Below are 12,724 nucleotides of genomic sequence, written 5' to 3'. Positions count from 1 at the left end.
AATTTCTTGAAAAAACGGAAAGCTTAGTACAAGTCAGATAGGTATAGAGTCTACCTTTCAAACATCTAATGACATCTCTTAACTAAGCCCCCCCTTGTAAGGACCGCGCCATTAACTCCCGCTCACGCTCCTGTAACTCGGCCAATTTATTCCACAGCCTTCCAATCACCGCTTCCTTCTCAGAGAGCTGCCGTCTTAACTCCGCAATCCTTTGGTTCATATCGGGTACTTGGCGACGGCCTCTGCGATTCCTTGAACTCGAGGCGCTTTCGGACATTAGCTGCACATTGGTGCTTGAAGCGTTCTCGATAATATTAAGCAAGTTTTGATGGTTTGCTTGCTCCGCTGTGTAATCGCGCATAATGTCGCTGATCCGCTTCTGGATTTTCTTGAGTTCTTTGGCGTCGGGTCCGAGGCTAGCCATGATTAACTACGTCCAAAAATTTGGGTAAAGAGTTTCCAAAAACAAGGGTATAAGGTGCGCCTCAAAATTGTCGGCGAAGAAGAGATATGCTCAGGATGGCTCTTGCTCCCTGCTGTGTGAAGGTCTGTGGTATCAGGCTAAGGTAGGTTCTTCAGACGGGCTGACCAAGGGTTCATATAGAATGTAAACTAGGCAGCAACGTAAAGGCGAATTTCCCCGCTCATCATCGAGCTCTCAGAGCGTAAGCCTGCGGCGCGTCCAAATGAGGAAGGTGTGATCAGAAGAGCCCATCTCTTGTTCTCTGCTCTAGCGCAAGAGCAAATTGGCCCAAGTTCGAGGCAACCAAAGGAGATCGTGCCCGACGGAGAGAGTATATCCAGGACCTCGAGCGGGGACTTAAAGCATAAGAACATCAGCGCATTGAGGCCTCTACCGGTATCCAGATGGCTGCGAGAGTAGGGGGAGAGAACAAACAGCTCCAGGAGCTTCTCAACAGGCATGGTATTAACGACGACCACATCGCCCATTTCTTGCAGTCAGGCATCTTGCCACCTGATTCCGAACAAGGCCATCCCTTTCGCGCCGACGAACCTATGGCAGGCGGCGCCCCTGTCCAGTCGCTGCAACGCTACATGCCAATGACAGAGGTGGCAGACATGGATCATCAAATGGGAAGCTGCTTGCTTCGTGGCCCCTGCAGCCGGGCCAAGGATGGCGTGCAGCTAGAGGCTAGGAAGCGCTCCTGGTCAGCCACTCAAGCCAGCACTTGACCTTCCATGTATGCCTGGATGCCAGTTTCTAACGAAGGCAGTGTTGCTAATAATATAAACAATACGTATATTGGCAATATGGACCCCTCGCAATATTATTGTATTGTCAAGAGGTGCGTATTGTATTGCGCAATATGGCATTGGTCCATATTGTATTGTATTGCCAGTGACCAAATATATTGCCAGTAAAACAATATATCCGTATATCCCACGTGACCTCATTATTCAACCGTCGTTGCTGAAATATCGTCACCCTGAAAATCCTGTATCCCAAACCATGACTTCAAGCACTCCAATGCCTGAATTACATCACTCCCAAGTCGATTTCGACGGTCTGTGATGGTTATTTTTGCCCCAGAGAAGAGTCTTTCGGGCTCAGCAGACATTGCGGGAATTGACAGTATATCCACCGCCATTTTGCTCAGGTATGGGTAGTTCTTTGCTGTGTTTCCTCCAGCCACCATGCGAGGCGCTTGTGAACCCATAAACCCGTTCAGACTTACAATATCGCTCGTACTCGTCTGTGATAAGTGCTGGTTGTAGGTGCTTGTTTCTCCAATTCAAGAACTCGTTCGTGGTCGTCAACGGAACCTCAGATAGAGAAGGCGGCTCCACAGGTTTATAATCATCCCACAGTGTCTCCATCAGCTTCTTTGACGAGTCAGCCCACTCCTTCTTCCAGTTTTCGTGTATGTAGTGCCATTTATGCGAAGGGTGAAGCACAATCGCAGCGACGTAGGCAGGCGATTCGTCAGTAAGACAATAGTACTTATCCATCTTCGCCCAGCCCGAGTTATACATTGGTGCCATAATCGGATCGTCGATATGTGCCTCTTTTCCTGCTTCGAATTGCGCCAATACGAAGTCCATAGCCAAGAGAACATTGTCAAGAGTTGCAAACGATGACTCAAGGGCCTTTGTCGTCATTTTAAGCTTCTCCAAGAAAGACTTGATCTTCTCGAGGATGACCCACTCCTCGGGAGAGCTCGTCTCCGGCACAATCTCCTTCCACCCATTTGTTGAAATATCCTCGACTGCGCCTCTAAGATGCAAGGCCGCTCGTAGCATGGTGTACCACGAACTCCACCTCGTGTCATTATCTCGCGCAAGCTTGCGATTATGGCTGATGGCCAGAAACTTTTGGCGACGCTGAACACTACTTTGGACGAAAACCACGAAGTTGTGGAGCTTGCCAAGGGGACCCTTTTCCGCCACGCCTCGATCTCTTTTAGTGTCACATTATGCCCATCACGTTCGTCGTCTTTGAGCTTCTCATTATCGGTAACGAAGAGGAAAGCTTTGGCGGCAAGGTTGATAATGTGACCTTGGCAGCGGAGTCGGTGAGATTTGGGATCGTATCGAATGTCATATCGACGTAGAAGGCCTGTAAATGTTAGGGCCAGTCAGAAAAACAGTGCGCCGTACTTACCAAGGGAAAGAGATCTCATCATTGTATCGTTATTGCCTGCATTGTCCATCACAAAATATCCAAGGTTGGAAGCAAACCCCAGTCATCAACCACTTCCAAAATTGCCCTTGCCAGGTGATATCCGTCGTGCTCACTGTCGATGTCTTTCAAAGCCAAGACATGGTGTTCCAACTGACTGTCTTCTGCAACGTAATGAGCAACTACGCCTAAGATGGCCAAAGAGTTGGGGGAAGTCCATAGGTCGCAGCTGATATGAATTTTTGACTTTGCTGACTGGATGCGCTGCTTGACCTTCTCCTTCTGACCTTCGTACTGCCGCATAATCCATTTCTTGATGGTCTCGTGTGTATCTGGAAGCCAAGTATCGATATCGGCGTTGAGGTAGGCTAAGAATGCTCGGAATTCTGGGCATTCCACAAGCCTAAATGGGAGAGAACAGGACGTAATAAACCTTACGTATAAAGCTTCGAGCTGGTCTGGGTCGATCGAGTCTCCGGATTGATCGTTGAGCCGACGGCGTTTTCGGGGATGTTCTTTGGCCGTAACACGAGCTATCTCGAGAATAGTTCGTATATTCGTGACTTTGGCAGTTCGTGGCGCGCCTTTGGGAGGCCGTGACCGTCAGGAGGAGGATCCGTAAGGTGCTTGGCTGGGGCCGCAGTTCCACCGGAACAGCAATACGTTTTGTCACAGTGTTTGCAGCGCCATTCTTCTTTCCGGTCCGCTGATTGTAGTATTTCGTCTCTATGTCCTCGTCTGGCATATGAGAAAAGACCCATGATGTTCTTGGCTTGGCCGAAGGGTTTATGGAGGCCGTGCGAGGTTGCGACGATTGGCATTCAGTGGTTTGGGTCTCATCTGGATCATGCAACCGTGGCTGGAAATCTCCGAGTATTCGTCTGATATTGACGAATCCCGTCGCGGCGATGTTTGAACAAAAGGCAGGCGTTGTTGAGGCATCGAGATTGCTTGTAAGTCCTGGGGTGGGAAAGCGGTTGAGGAGGAAAACAGTGTTTGGACGGCGAGCCGCTACCCTGTAGGTCTGGATTTATACATACATTTACGCGTTTCCGTGCGCCAATAGGAAACTTTTACGTCCTGGAGGTCCGCCAGACGAAAAACAATACATAGAACATGCTTATATTTACGCGTGTTTTTTGACGCGTCATCATATTGGCGCGAATTGGGGAACGGAAAGGCGAATGACTACCAACCAATACAAACAATACAAGCCATATATTGCCAGTATGGAAGGCGCTATATTGTATCGTCACAATATGACGGCGAGCATATTGTATTGGTACAATATGAGAAATCGCGTATTGTATTGTATATACTGCAGTATACTACTTTATTGTCATATTATTAGCAACACTGAACGAAGGTAGGGGTTGGGTCCTCCAGTAAAATTGTCGCGAAGACCCAGTGCTCCTAATCAGTGTGGCTAACAAACCGACCGTCTGTCAGACGGTCTGAAGGTGGTCTGAGAAATTGCAGACCGACCACCCGAAAACCTCAGACGGTCTGGGTCTGATCAGACGGTCTGACCCACCCTTAATGTAGGCCCATTACTATGGAGCGGATAAATTTTTTGTTCTGCCGACTCAAGCTGTCGCGTTCTCGTTTTCGTGAAATTGCCACGCGCTCTTTGGCTTCAACGGTTATGGCTTGTAGGTAGTAGGAGCGGTAGTCCAGCGCTGTCTATCCCATCAGCCTCATACCTCACCGGAGAGAATCCAGATGCCACTCCAGTCACCTCGGAAGCAACAGTCGATGAGCTGGATTCGTCGAGGTGTGACTTCGCAATCGACTGGGATAATATTTGGCACCATGGTAAAAGGCTCGTTGGCGCAAAGCGGCGATTTCGTCATAGCAGGGTGGTCGGCACCAAAATCAAAGAATCATGGATCTACAGATATGGTGCGAATCTTGAGCATGCCGGCGTTCGTTATTGACTCTGCAGGATCTGTCATTTGAGAAGAAGCTATGCGACAGCTCTGTACGTCTCATCTGGGACATCTCATGCAGCGCGGCATTTGCTTCGTCATCATCGAATTACGGAATTAGGCGAGGGAGAGGATGATTTCGGCTTGAGAAATCCGTTCGCTTTGGCTGCAGCATCCGCTTTCTCGAGGTCGTATTCTGTACCTGGTCCGTCAGGCCCGGGTCTACATCTTGCACGCTGCTTTGACGAAGCGACATGGAAAGCACGTTTTGTAGATTGGGTCATAGCCGAAGACGTGACCTTCCGTCAAGCGTCGAGCGAGAGGCTCAGATGGCTGTTGGCGAATGGTGGGGAACAAGTCAGCAAGCTACTAGTAGCCAGAGCATCACAGCACAATTCGTTCATGGATTGCGATTCGTACGAAGGGCGTCGACAGGCTATATGCAATCTTATACGAGGATCGAAGAGCTCCGTTCACTTGAGCTTTGATCTATGGACAGCTTCAAACGGATTTCATTACGTCGGGCTCGTTGGTCATTTCGTCGACGGACACGGGAAGAAGCGCGATGTTCTTCTGGGACTGCCGCGCCTGATAGGGCCGCATTCCGGTGAGAACATTGGTCCACACATCAAGAAGGTGATAGACCGATACGAGTTAGGATCAAAGCTTGGGTATTTCATGCTTGACAATGCGGAGAGCAACGATACATGCCTTCAAACATGTCGAACTTCATTGACGTGGATTGCCAGTCAATCTGCTTCGGCACAGTACGGCAGCCTATAGGGGTCACTGTTGCAAAACCCCTAAAACCGCTTCCGACTAGACGAAACAGGTTAGTGCGGTATGCAGGTTGCCCCTCAGTACATTGCGCCATGTACCTCAGTGTATGGGGCCGCAGAGGACCAGTAAAACGCACTTCTACAGACAGCAGTCGCCTGCCAGCCGCACCACCAATGTTATACGGCGAGTCGGCACTGTACATACCACTGGCAAACGCATTGATACGCACAACGTAATAGTCGGACACTAGACTTGACAAAATTACTGGGGGTTTTCCTGGCCGCATTCCAGCGGGCGAGGCCATTATTTCACTAAAATATTCTTGTTTATGAAATCTGGACGGTACCAAGACTAGTGGAGTGGAGTCGTCAGCCTCCTACCCTGGATGAAGGGCCGGAAACTGTTGTCGGAATTCACATACATACTACCAGTCGCCTCCACCTTTGGTGGCTGGTGCGACAGAAACATGTAACTTGTCAAGATCAGATGCTCATTCACGGTGCTGCCTACTGCCTAATAGGCAGTCACGACTAGTCAAGCTGCTGCCTGCAGGCAGCAGCTGCCCTCAGTCTCCCTATTCATGTATATAAGAGAGATAGATTTCCTTCATTAGATATAAATCAAGAGTCTTTCGTTGCCCGATTCACAGGGGATCTTCTTCCCGATTGCCGCTCAGTCGTCCATACTGCCCGTGCATCTTGTTGTGTGACATAACTGCCTACACTTTACAGGCAGAGACAGGGTGGTTTTCCATATATGGAAAGGTGTGCAATCCATACTGGAGTATCGCCCCACATTTATTGCAAGTATTGCAATACACCTTTCCATTCTTGGTCCGTGCGCATCCCGCAACAGCTCACCTATATGGTCTCGGCAAAACGTGCCAAACACGACATGAATCAATGAAAATCAAGGAACAGTTAACGTGAACGTAATGACAGACGACCGGTCAAGGGGATGCCAAGCAGAAATTTGCTCCTTTTGCAGGAAACAGGCGTAGAAGTTGAGCCAGGATTTTACCCAAAATCTGGGGACCCGCCACCACCCTCGGCCCCTTGCAAGATATCGTTCTTGAGCCAATGCTTTAAGCATTCTCCCTGACAAGGCCGTCGTCGGCGTAATGTCGTACGGATCACATGAAATGTAATCTTCGTACTCGTCCTGGCTTGACGGTCGAGTGCAATTCTGCAGGTTCCTTGAAATGCGATCAAACGCGTCAAGGTCCTCGTCATCATCGTCATCTAGTAAATGTTGCGAGAGGGCGCCATCCACAGTGTCTCGGTATGTGAGCCAAAGGTCTTTGACCTGTTTGAACGCAGGTTTTTGCCACTTCTTCTTCCAATTTGCCTGGATGTATGTTGTGCGATAGCTGGGATGAAGCATCAAGGCAGCTGCATAATAGGGCGATGCTTCTGTCTTGCTATAATATTTGTCAAAGACTTCCCACCCTCGTTTGATCCTAAAGGACAGCTCGGTGTCTGATTTGTACGTGACCTATTGCACCATCTCAGCGCTTGCACAAGGAGATCAGAGGAATGGAAGGCATGGTACCAGGGCTTCATCAAAGCATCGGATCAAGACGTCCATCGTGAAGAGCACTTTGTCCAGGGTCGCATGATCCCCTTGTGTTGCTAATGTCGCTCGGGCGAACGGTTGAAGGATCTTCTCAATTATTCGGAGCCGGGCCCAATCTTCCGGCAATAGAAAATCCGCAGAAAGATCTTCGAAATGATTCTTGGTGTAGGTGTCCAGAGCGCTGGCAGTTTCCTGCTGAGTGGCAACATGCAGCATTTGATACCAGCTATTCCACCTCGTACGATTGTCAAGTGGAATGCCCCTTTCAGCGAGTTCCATAAACTCTCCACTGCGTCCTGATGAACTCCGGATGTTGACAACCAGGTTGTGGAGCTTACCAAGTGGTCCAAGGCGGCGAAATTCGGTGCGCTGCCTTTGAACTTTGCCAGGTCATCTGCGTCTTCGCATATTTCGCCCTCTTTCAAGTCAATAGAATTCTGGAACAGGAAAGCTTGAACTGCCAAGTTGATAACGTGGCCTAGGCATCGGAGGCGGTGAACTTCAGGATCCCATTTGACGCCCTCTTCCTTGAGATACGTGCTCACTGCCCGGCAGAGGTGTCATTCGTGCTCGAATTATCCCCAACGATGCTTCCAAGACGTCGCAGAATACCAAAGTCCCGCAAGATGGGAAGAAGTGTAACGAATTGCTCCTCCCGGAATGGTTCGCCACAGGCCGAAGTGCAAGGAGAGCTTTCCGTCGTGCTTCTTGTGCGTGGTCAACAAAGTGGGAGCAAACCCGAGAAGAAGGAGCCGATTGGGGGACGTCCAAATGTCAAGCGAGAGGTGAACCTTGGATTTTGCTGACTGGAGCTTCATTCGCACGATATCCTTGGCCGACTGGAAATGATTGTCGATAATTCGTGGAATAGTCGAGTGGGCGGAAGGGAGATGGTCCTTCGCGACCGGGTTCAAGGTCGAAATGAAGAGGTGAAATTCGCGGGATTCGACAATTCGATAAGGAAGGTTTCGTGCGACGATCAGCCAAGCTAAGGCTTTGTTTATCTTGTCTTGGTCCAGGTAGCGTTTGAAGACCTCCGACTCAATCTCCGTTGTGCGGCCCAAGTCCCGTGCTTGCTGGTAGAGTTGCTCAAACCCTCAAAGATGGACGATTGAAGAGGGTCAAATCTTCCACGACTCGAATATCGTGCTTACCCTCCAGATGTTTTCGAAAGTTAGTGGTAACTGAAGTGCTGTACGTGTTCGTCTGGGGACAATGGCTGCAATAGAGAAGGCGATTTCGGCCCTTAAACTCTTTCTCCCCCTCTGCTGCAACGCGAGCATGCTTCCACGTTGCGATAGCCGCTTTGCCTCTTGTATTGCGAGATCTTGATGTCGTAGAGTCCGACAAAATAGATTCAGCATCGAAGAAGGATAGCACACTTGCAGAATCCATAGTTCGACAACTGATTCGTCCGACGCGTTGGTGCAAAGTGGTGGGGAAAGCGATTTGTGTTTGTGTGGAATTAGCGGGGTTCAAGGCCCTCAGACCCTGGACAATGGCGCTGTAGGGTCCCGGTCAGTGGCGCAATTTGGCCAATTATTGACTGAGCATTGAAATACTATGGATCCATATCCATACCCTGTCCATGCCATAGTATGGAAAGGGTATTTCCATACTTGGGTATGGAAAACCACCCTGGGCAGAGAATTTAGATCAGCGATTCCAACTCCCTCGGCCTCGACTATTCCCACAGACAGAAACCGGTTGCCGGTATCGTCCACAAGGCACTTGACTACTCCGGTTCCTCATTTGAACTGTTGCTTTCCTCCTCGTCACCGCTTATTCCTTCAATGTCGGTTCCTTCCTCGTCTTCAAAGCCTAGTTCAACCAATGGTTGCTCTGCTGATTGCCCATCTCCAAGCTCTTCTTCTCGGCTCGATTTGCCCGCTCAAGTAATGCTTGCTATGTACGTTTAGGTCAGTGTACTCACAAACAGATATTGCGCTTACATATTCAGCAACGCCCCCAGTTGGCGCTTTGCGGTACGCCAGTATAGGCTGCCGGCCACTTTCGATGTGCTGAATGATCTTATCCCGGAGACCAAGATAGAAACGCTTAAAGGGTCGCAATTTATCCGGGTCCTGGCGACTTCCAAGAACGACCTGATCGTAGCCCATTTTAAGGAGCGTCTTGTGGCACCAATCCTTTGTCTCGGGCTCCAAGCACGTGCTAATGTCAATGTCCACCAACGGTCGCCCCATTTCGTGTAGAACTGAGCGATCAATGGGGATGCCCCAATTGCATGCCTTATCCGGGTCGGGGTAATGGTAATTCATCTAGGGCTGGCCGTGGACCACATGGGGACGGTTCTTTTGAAGGCGTATTCGATGAAGATTCCATGCCTCCACAAAGTCGAAGAGCTCTTAACGTAATATATCTTCGAAGACGGCGTAGATGGCAATCTGATCCTCCAGCATGTCGCCGTCGAAGTCCCCGTCCCTTGCGAGCTCCCCAAAATAGTCTACCCACTGCCGAGAGGAGACATGGAGCATACGCTCCCACCAACTCTCAATCTTGACGTTCTTCGTACTCGGGGCTGCCTTATACGAATCCTTCAATCTCCTACCTTGCTGGAAGACTTGCTCATGCCATTCCACACGTCCGTCTGTGGTCAAAACAAAGTTCCAATGGGCTGCTGCAACCAACGGCGTTTCGCTCCCCCTGTCCGCTTGCAAGTACCATGGCCGGAAGCCATAGGCGTCACATGCCGCCAGGTACTGCTTCAGTACGCTCAAGGCAGTTGTGGCAGAGTGCCCAAGGTAGAACCAGATAATGTTGCGCGAGTAGGCGTCGATGGCCGCGTATATCTCGAATCCGTACACCCTGAGCTTCTCGTGGCCATCAATGCACCACTGGTAGTTCGGGCCTGGGACAAGAAACTGTCCTTTCTTTCTCCGAAACATCCTCTTTCTGAGCTCGACCTCATTCGGGAACATGATCTTGTACATCTCGAAGAGAGGATCTCTTGGTACCCAGAGCTGCTTTTGCTGACGGAGATAAGGTTGCAGAAGGTTTCTGCCGTATCCCGAAATGGCATTAGAGCGTCGCGTTATGTCGATGATGGCTTGTTCGGTTTTTTCCAACAATGCCAGGCGCTCCTCATCGCTATTGAGTCTGCGCACCTAACGGCGGTCCGGGTGAAGCCTGATGCGTTTCAGGCCTCGCTTCGTGATCTGCCAGCCCCGTCTCTGTAGAACACTTAGGGTTTGCTTTTCGTTAAGGCCAACGCGAAAGATCAGATCACGGGTGGCCTCTATCAATTCCGGAGTTTCTCTGGTACGGGATTGCTGGCGCGGAGACCCCACCTGGCGATTCGGCGGGAGATTGTACTCAGATCGACGTCGACGTGGTAACGCTTCCGAAGTTTATACTTAATTCTGCTTCGCGAAACACCGTTAAGGTAGAGGAAACTGACATAGTCACGATATTGATCGATCGGGTTAGGTGGCCTTGCCATTGCGTTTGGTGGAAGTTGAAAGTGGAGAAAATTTTCGTAGAAAGCGGCCAAGTACTGGTGGGGGGGGTCTACACTTGGCCCGCACCGGCCTAGCGTCAGGGGCTGCTGCCACCGAACCAGGGATAGGATCAATACTGCTCGTTCGGGAAGGTATTACTCCTGAGAGTGCCGCCAGTGAATTAGGATAATTTTCCTTTCGTAGTACAACAATATTGACAGAGACTGTTCTTTCAATTTTAGTTCTTTATTTCCTCCCACCCGATCCCGTCCCCGCGTCACACGAGGCATTAAAGGCCCTGGGAATGAATGTGCCCAAGTTAAATTTCGTCAAAAGTGTATACCTGTTTCGCTTACGCGCAAGGAACAGTACTGGCGCTGCGTGTTGGGACTGCGCAAAGGGTGAAGGATTTTCTGCCTGCTAAGAGTGACGAGCCATTGATCAATTTGAATCTGTAGGTCTCTCTATTGATGCTGTACGTGTCTTTAGGGGCTGAATCGGCACCTTACCTGGCGTACTGCTGCGCATCACAACAACTACGAGCTTGCTGCCGCTCCAGGACCAGCTCCGTGTCGAATGGATCATCCAGCCAAAAGTGAGATGCACATCCCAACAGCACTTCTGCTAGAATAACTGATATGGCCTGTCGCTGATTGCAACATCCCGCTTGGCCTCTTTCGACGAGACAGCTGAGAAGAGCCCTGGGAAGCGAAAGACCATGGCGCTGGACCATCGCCGCCTCCGGAGGGTAGTGAACGGACTAAAGGAGCGTCAACGTGCGGGCCCGCTGCTAGTCCGCGGTACATTTTCCACACCAACCCGAGGTACTCATATGACCGGGGCCAGGGGAGCCTAGACCCAAAAGGGAGTTTTGCAACAGTGTCCCCTATCGTCCTCCGTAGCACAGCCCCGCAACACGACCTTGTGCAGTTAGCCGCCCGCCTTCGCCGCCATGACGGCGCTCCAAAAGAACTGACAGTCCAACAAATTGCGAAAATCCATAAAAACGAGAAACTTGCCAAATATCGTGCCGAGAGAAACCGTGTGATGCTAGAATGGAAACGCCAGGGCTACCGCAGCCGAGAACACGCCGAAGGCACCGAAATGCAGAAGCGATACGACCGCTACAGCAAGAAGATTAACAACTTGCGCAGGGTCTTGAAGGCGTCTCTACTGCAAAAAGCCATTCAAGACTTTCACACCAATGTCCATGTGGATGAGGTTAACCGACAACTCCGGGGTATAAGGCCTGCCGATGTCATTTCACCGCCGAACAAAGAGTACCGGTATGACTTACCAGAGCGGGCTCAGGTTGCATCTCTCTTTTCACGGGCGGCTGAGTTAACAGACACGGAGTCTTTGCACTCTTTACGCGTTGATTTGATATCTGCGCTCGCCCAGCTTTGCAAGCGACGCGAAAGCCCTTGTCGTGGGACAGAGAAAAGAGGCCGCAAACAAGCGGTCACGAGGCGTCTCCGCTCTTACCGCGCGCAAGGAACCTATGGACATGGCGGTAAGGAAAATATTCCGGAACTGGAATCACCTGGAAAACCAAGTGAGTCTATGGTGGATTTGTCGGAGGGTGCAAGACCAATGTGCCCATTTTGTCGATGGCAAGGCAGCCATGGAAGGGGCCAACGGATTAAAACATGGCGACTGAGTAACCTGGCAAGACATATTCGGGGCCAGCATCTCAAAATGAAACGAACGGCATTTCTATGCCCCTGGGAAAATTGTGAAGCAGTTCTTGCAGACGCAGAACACTTCGCAAACCATGCGTCTCGACATGGGCTTGATTTACCACCGAGTATACTAAGGCGATAACTTTTCTTGGAATGATGGAGAGATAGACAAAATATTCAATAGCTTGGTACTTATGTGCGGATTGTTAAGAGGAAATGAGAGATGCCATGCATATGACGGTTATAGAGAGTCTATTGGCCTTGACCACTGCCCAAGTCAAGGGGACGATTGGACGAAGGTCCCAGTTATATACACAAGAACGGTGCCCACGTGGGTTCTCTAGGTCTCTCTAGGTAATACAGCTTGAAACCAGGCAAGAAGGGAAGTCTGCAGACTGTTGTTTCTACTACCTAGACCACTGAGGGGTCCGGAGGATCTCCTATTCTAACGGGGACCCTTTGAAGAGTCCGGCATAACTATTACTGGCTCGGGGACCTCGAGAGACTGAACTATCTATCTAATAGCTAGAAGAGCTATTTGATCGGGGAAATGGAGCTGATGTTGCTGACGTAGATGACTCATGTGGCCTTCAGTAAGTGGCAAGAGGTGCCCTCTTCCTGATAGAATGTATACTATACCTGAAAACGGGATATCAACTT

The 12,724-nt window shown here is 50.2% G+C and overlaps 3 protein-coding genes across 3 annotated transcripts; 1 reads left to right on the top strand and 2 right to left on the bottom strand.

Moving 5' to 3' along the window:
• Nucleotides 1–1,498: 1,498 nt before the first annotated feature.
• HRG_11914 (transposase-like protein) lies at nucleotides 1,499–2,645 on the bottom strand (the record flags this gene model as incomplete). Its single annotated transcript, XM_044870384.1, has 5 exons — nucleotides 1,499–1,528; nucleotides 1,605–1,636; nucleotides 1,698–2,382; nucleotides 2,433–2,578; nucleotides 2,624–2,645. 5 exons carry the CDS (start codon nucleotides 2,643–2,645, stop codon nucleotides 1,499–1,501), a joined length of 915 nt encoding a protein of 304 aa, XP_044714526.1.
• Nucleotides 2,646–9,290: 6,645 nt separating this feature from the next.
• HRG_11913 (integrase core domain-containing protein) lies at nucleotides 9,291–9,875 on the bottom strand (the record flags this gene model as incomplete). The annotated part of the gene is made up of 1 exon (XM_044870383.1): nucleotides 9,291–9,875. The coding sequence occupies one exon, from the start codon at nucleotides 9,873–9,875 to the stop codon at nucleotides 9,291–9,293; it is 585 nt and encodes a 194-aa protein (XP_044714525.1).
• Nucleotides 9,876–11,429: 1,554 nt separating this feature from the next.
• On the top strand, nucleotides 11,430–12,042 carry HRG_11912 (uncharacterized protein; the record flags this gene model as incomplete). The annotated part of the gene is made up of 2 exons (XM_044870382.1): nucleotides 11,430–11,668; nucleotides 11,784–12,042. 2 exons carry the CDS (start codon nucleotides 11,430–11,432, stop codon nucleotides 12,040–12,042), a joined length of 498 nt encoding a protein of 165 aa, XP_044714524.1.
• Nucleotides 12,043–12,724: the final 682 nt, after the last annotated feature.

Source organism: Hirsutella rhossiliensis (genome assembly GCF_020360975.1).
Source record: "Hirsutella rhossiliensis strain HR02 chromosome Unknown scaffold00027, whole genome shotgun sequence".
In the NCBI taxonomy this organism is placed as follows: Eukaryota; Fungi; Ascomycota; class Sordariomycetes; order Hypocreales; family Ophiocordycipitaceae; genus Hirsutella; species Hirsutella rhossiliensis.
Note: the sequence above shows the minus strand (reverse complement) of the source record. Positions and strands in the feature narration are given on the sequence as shown.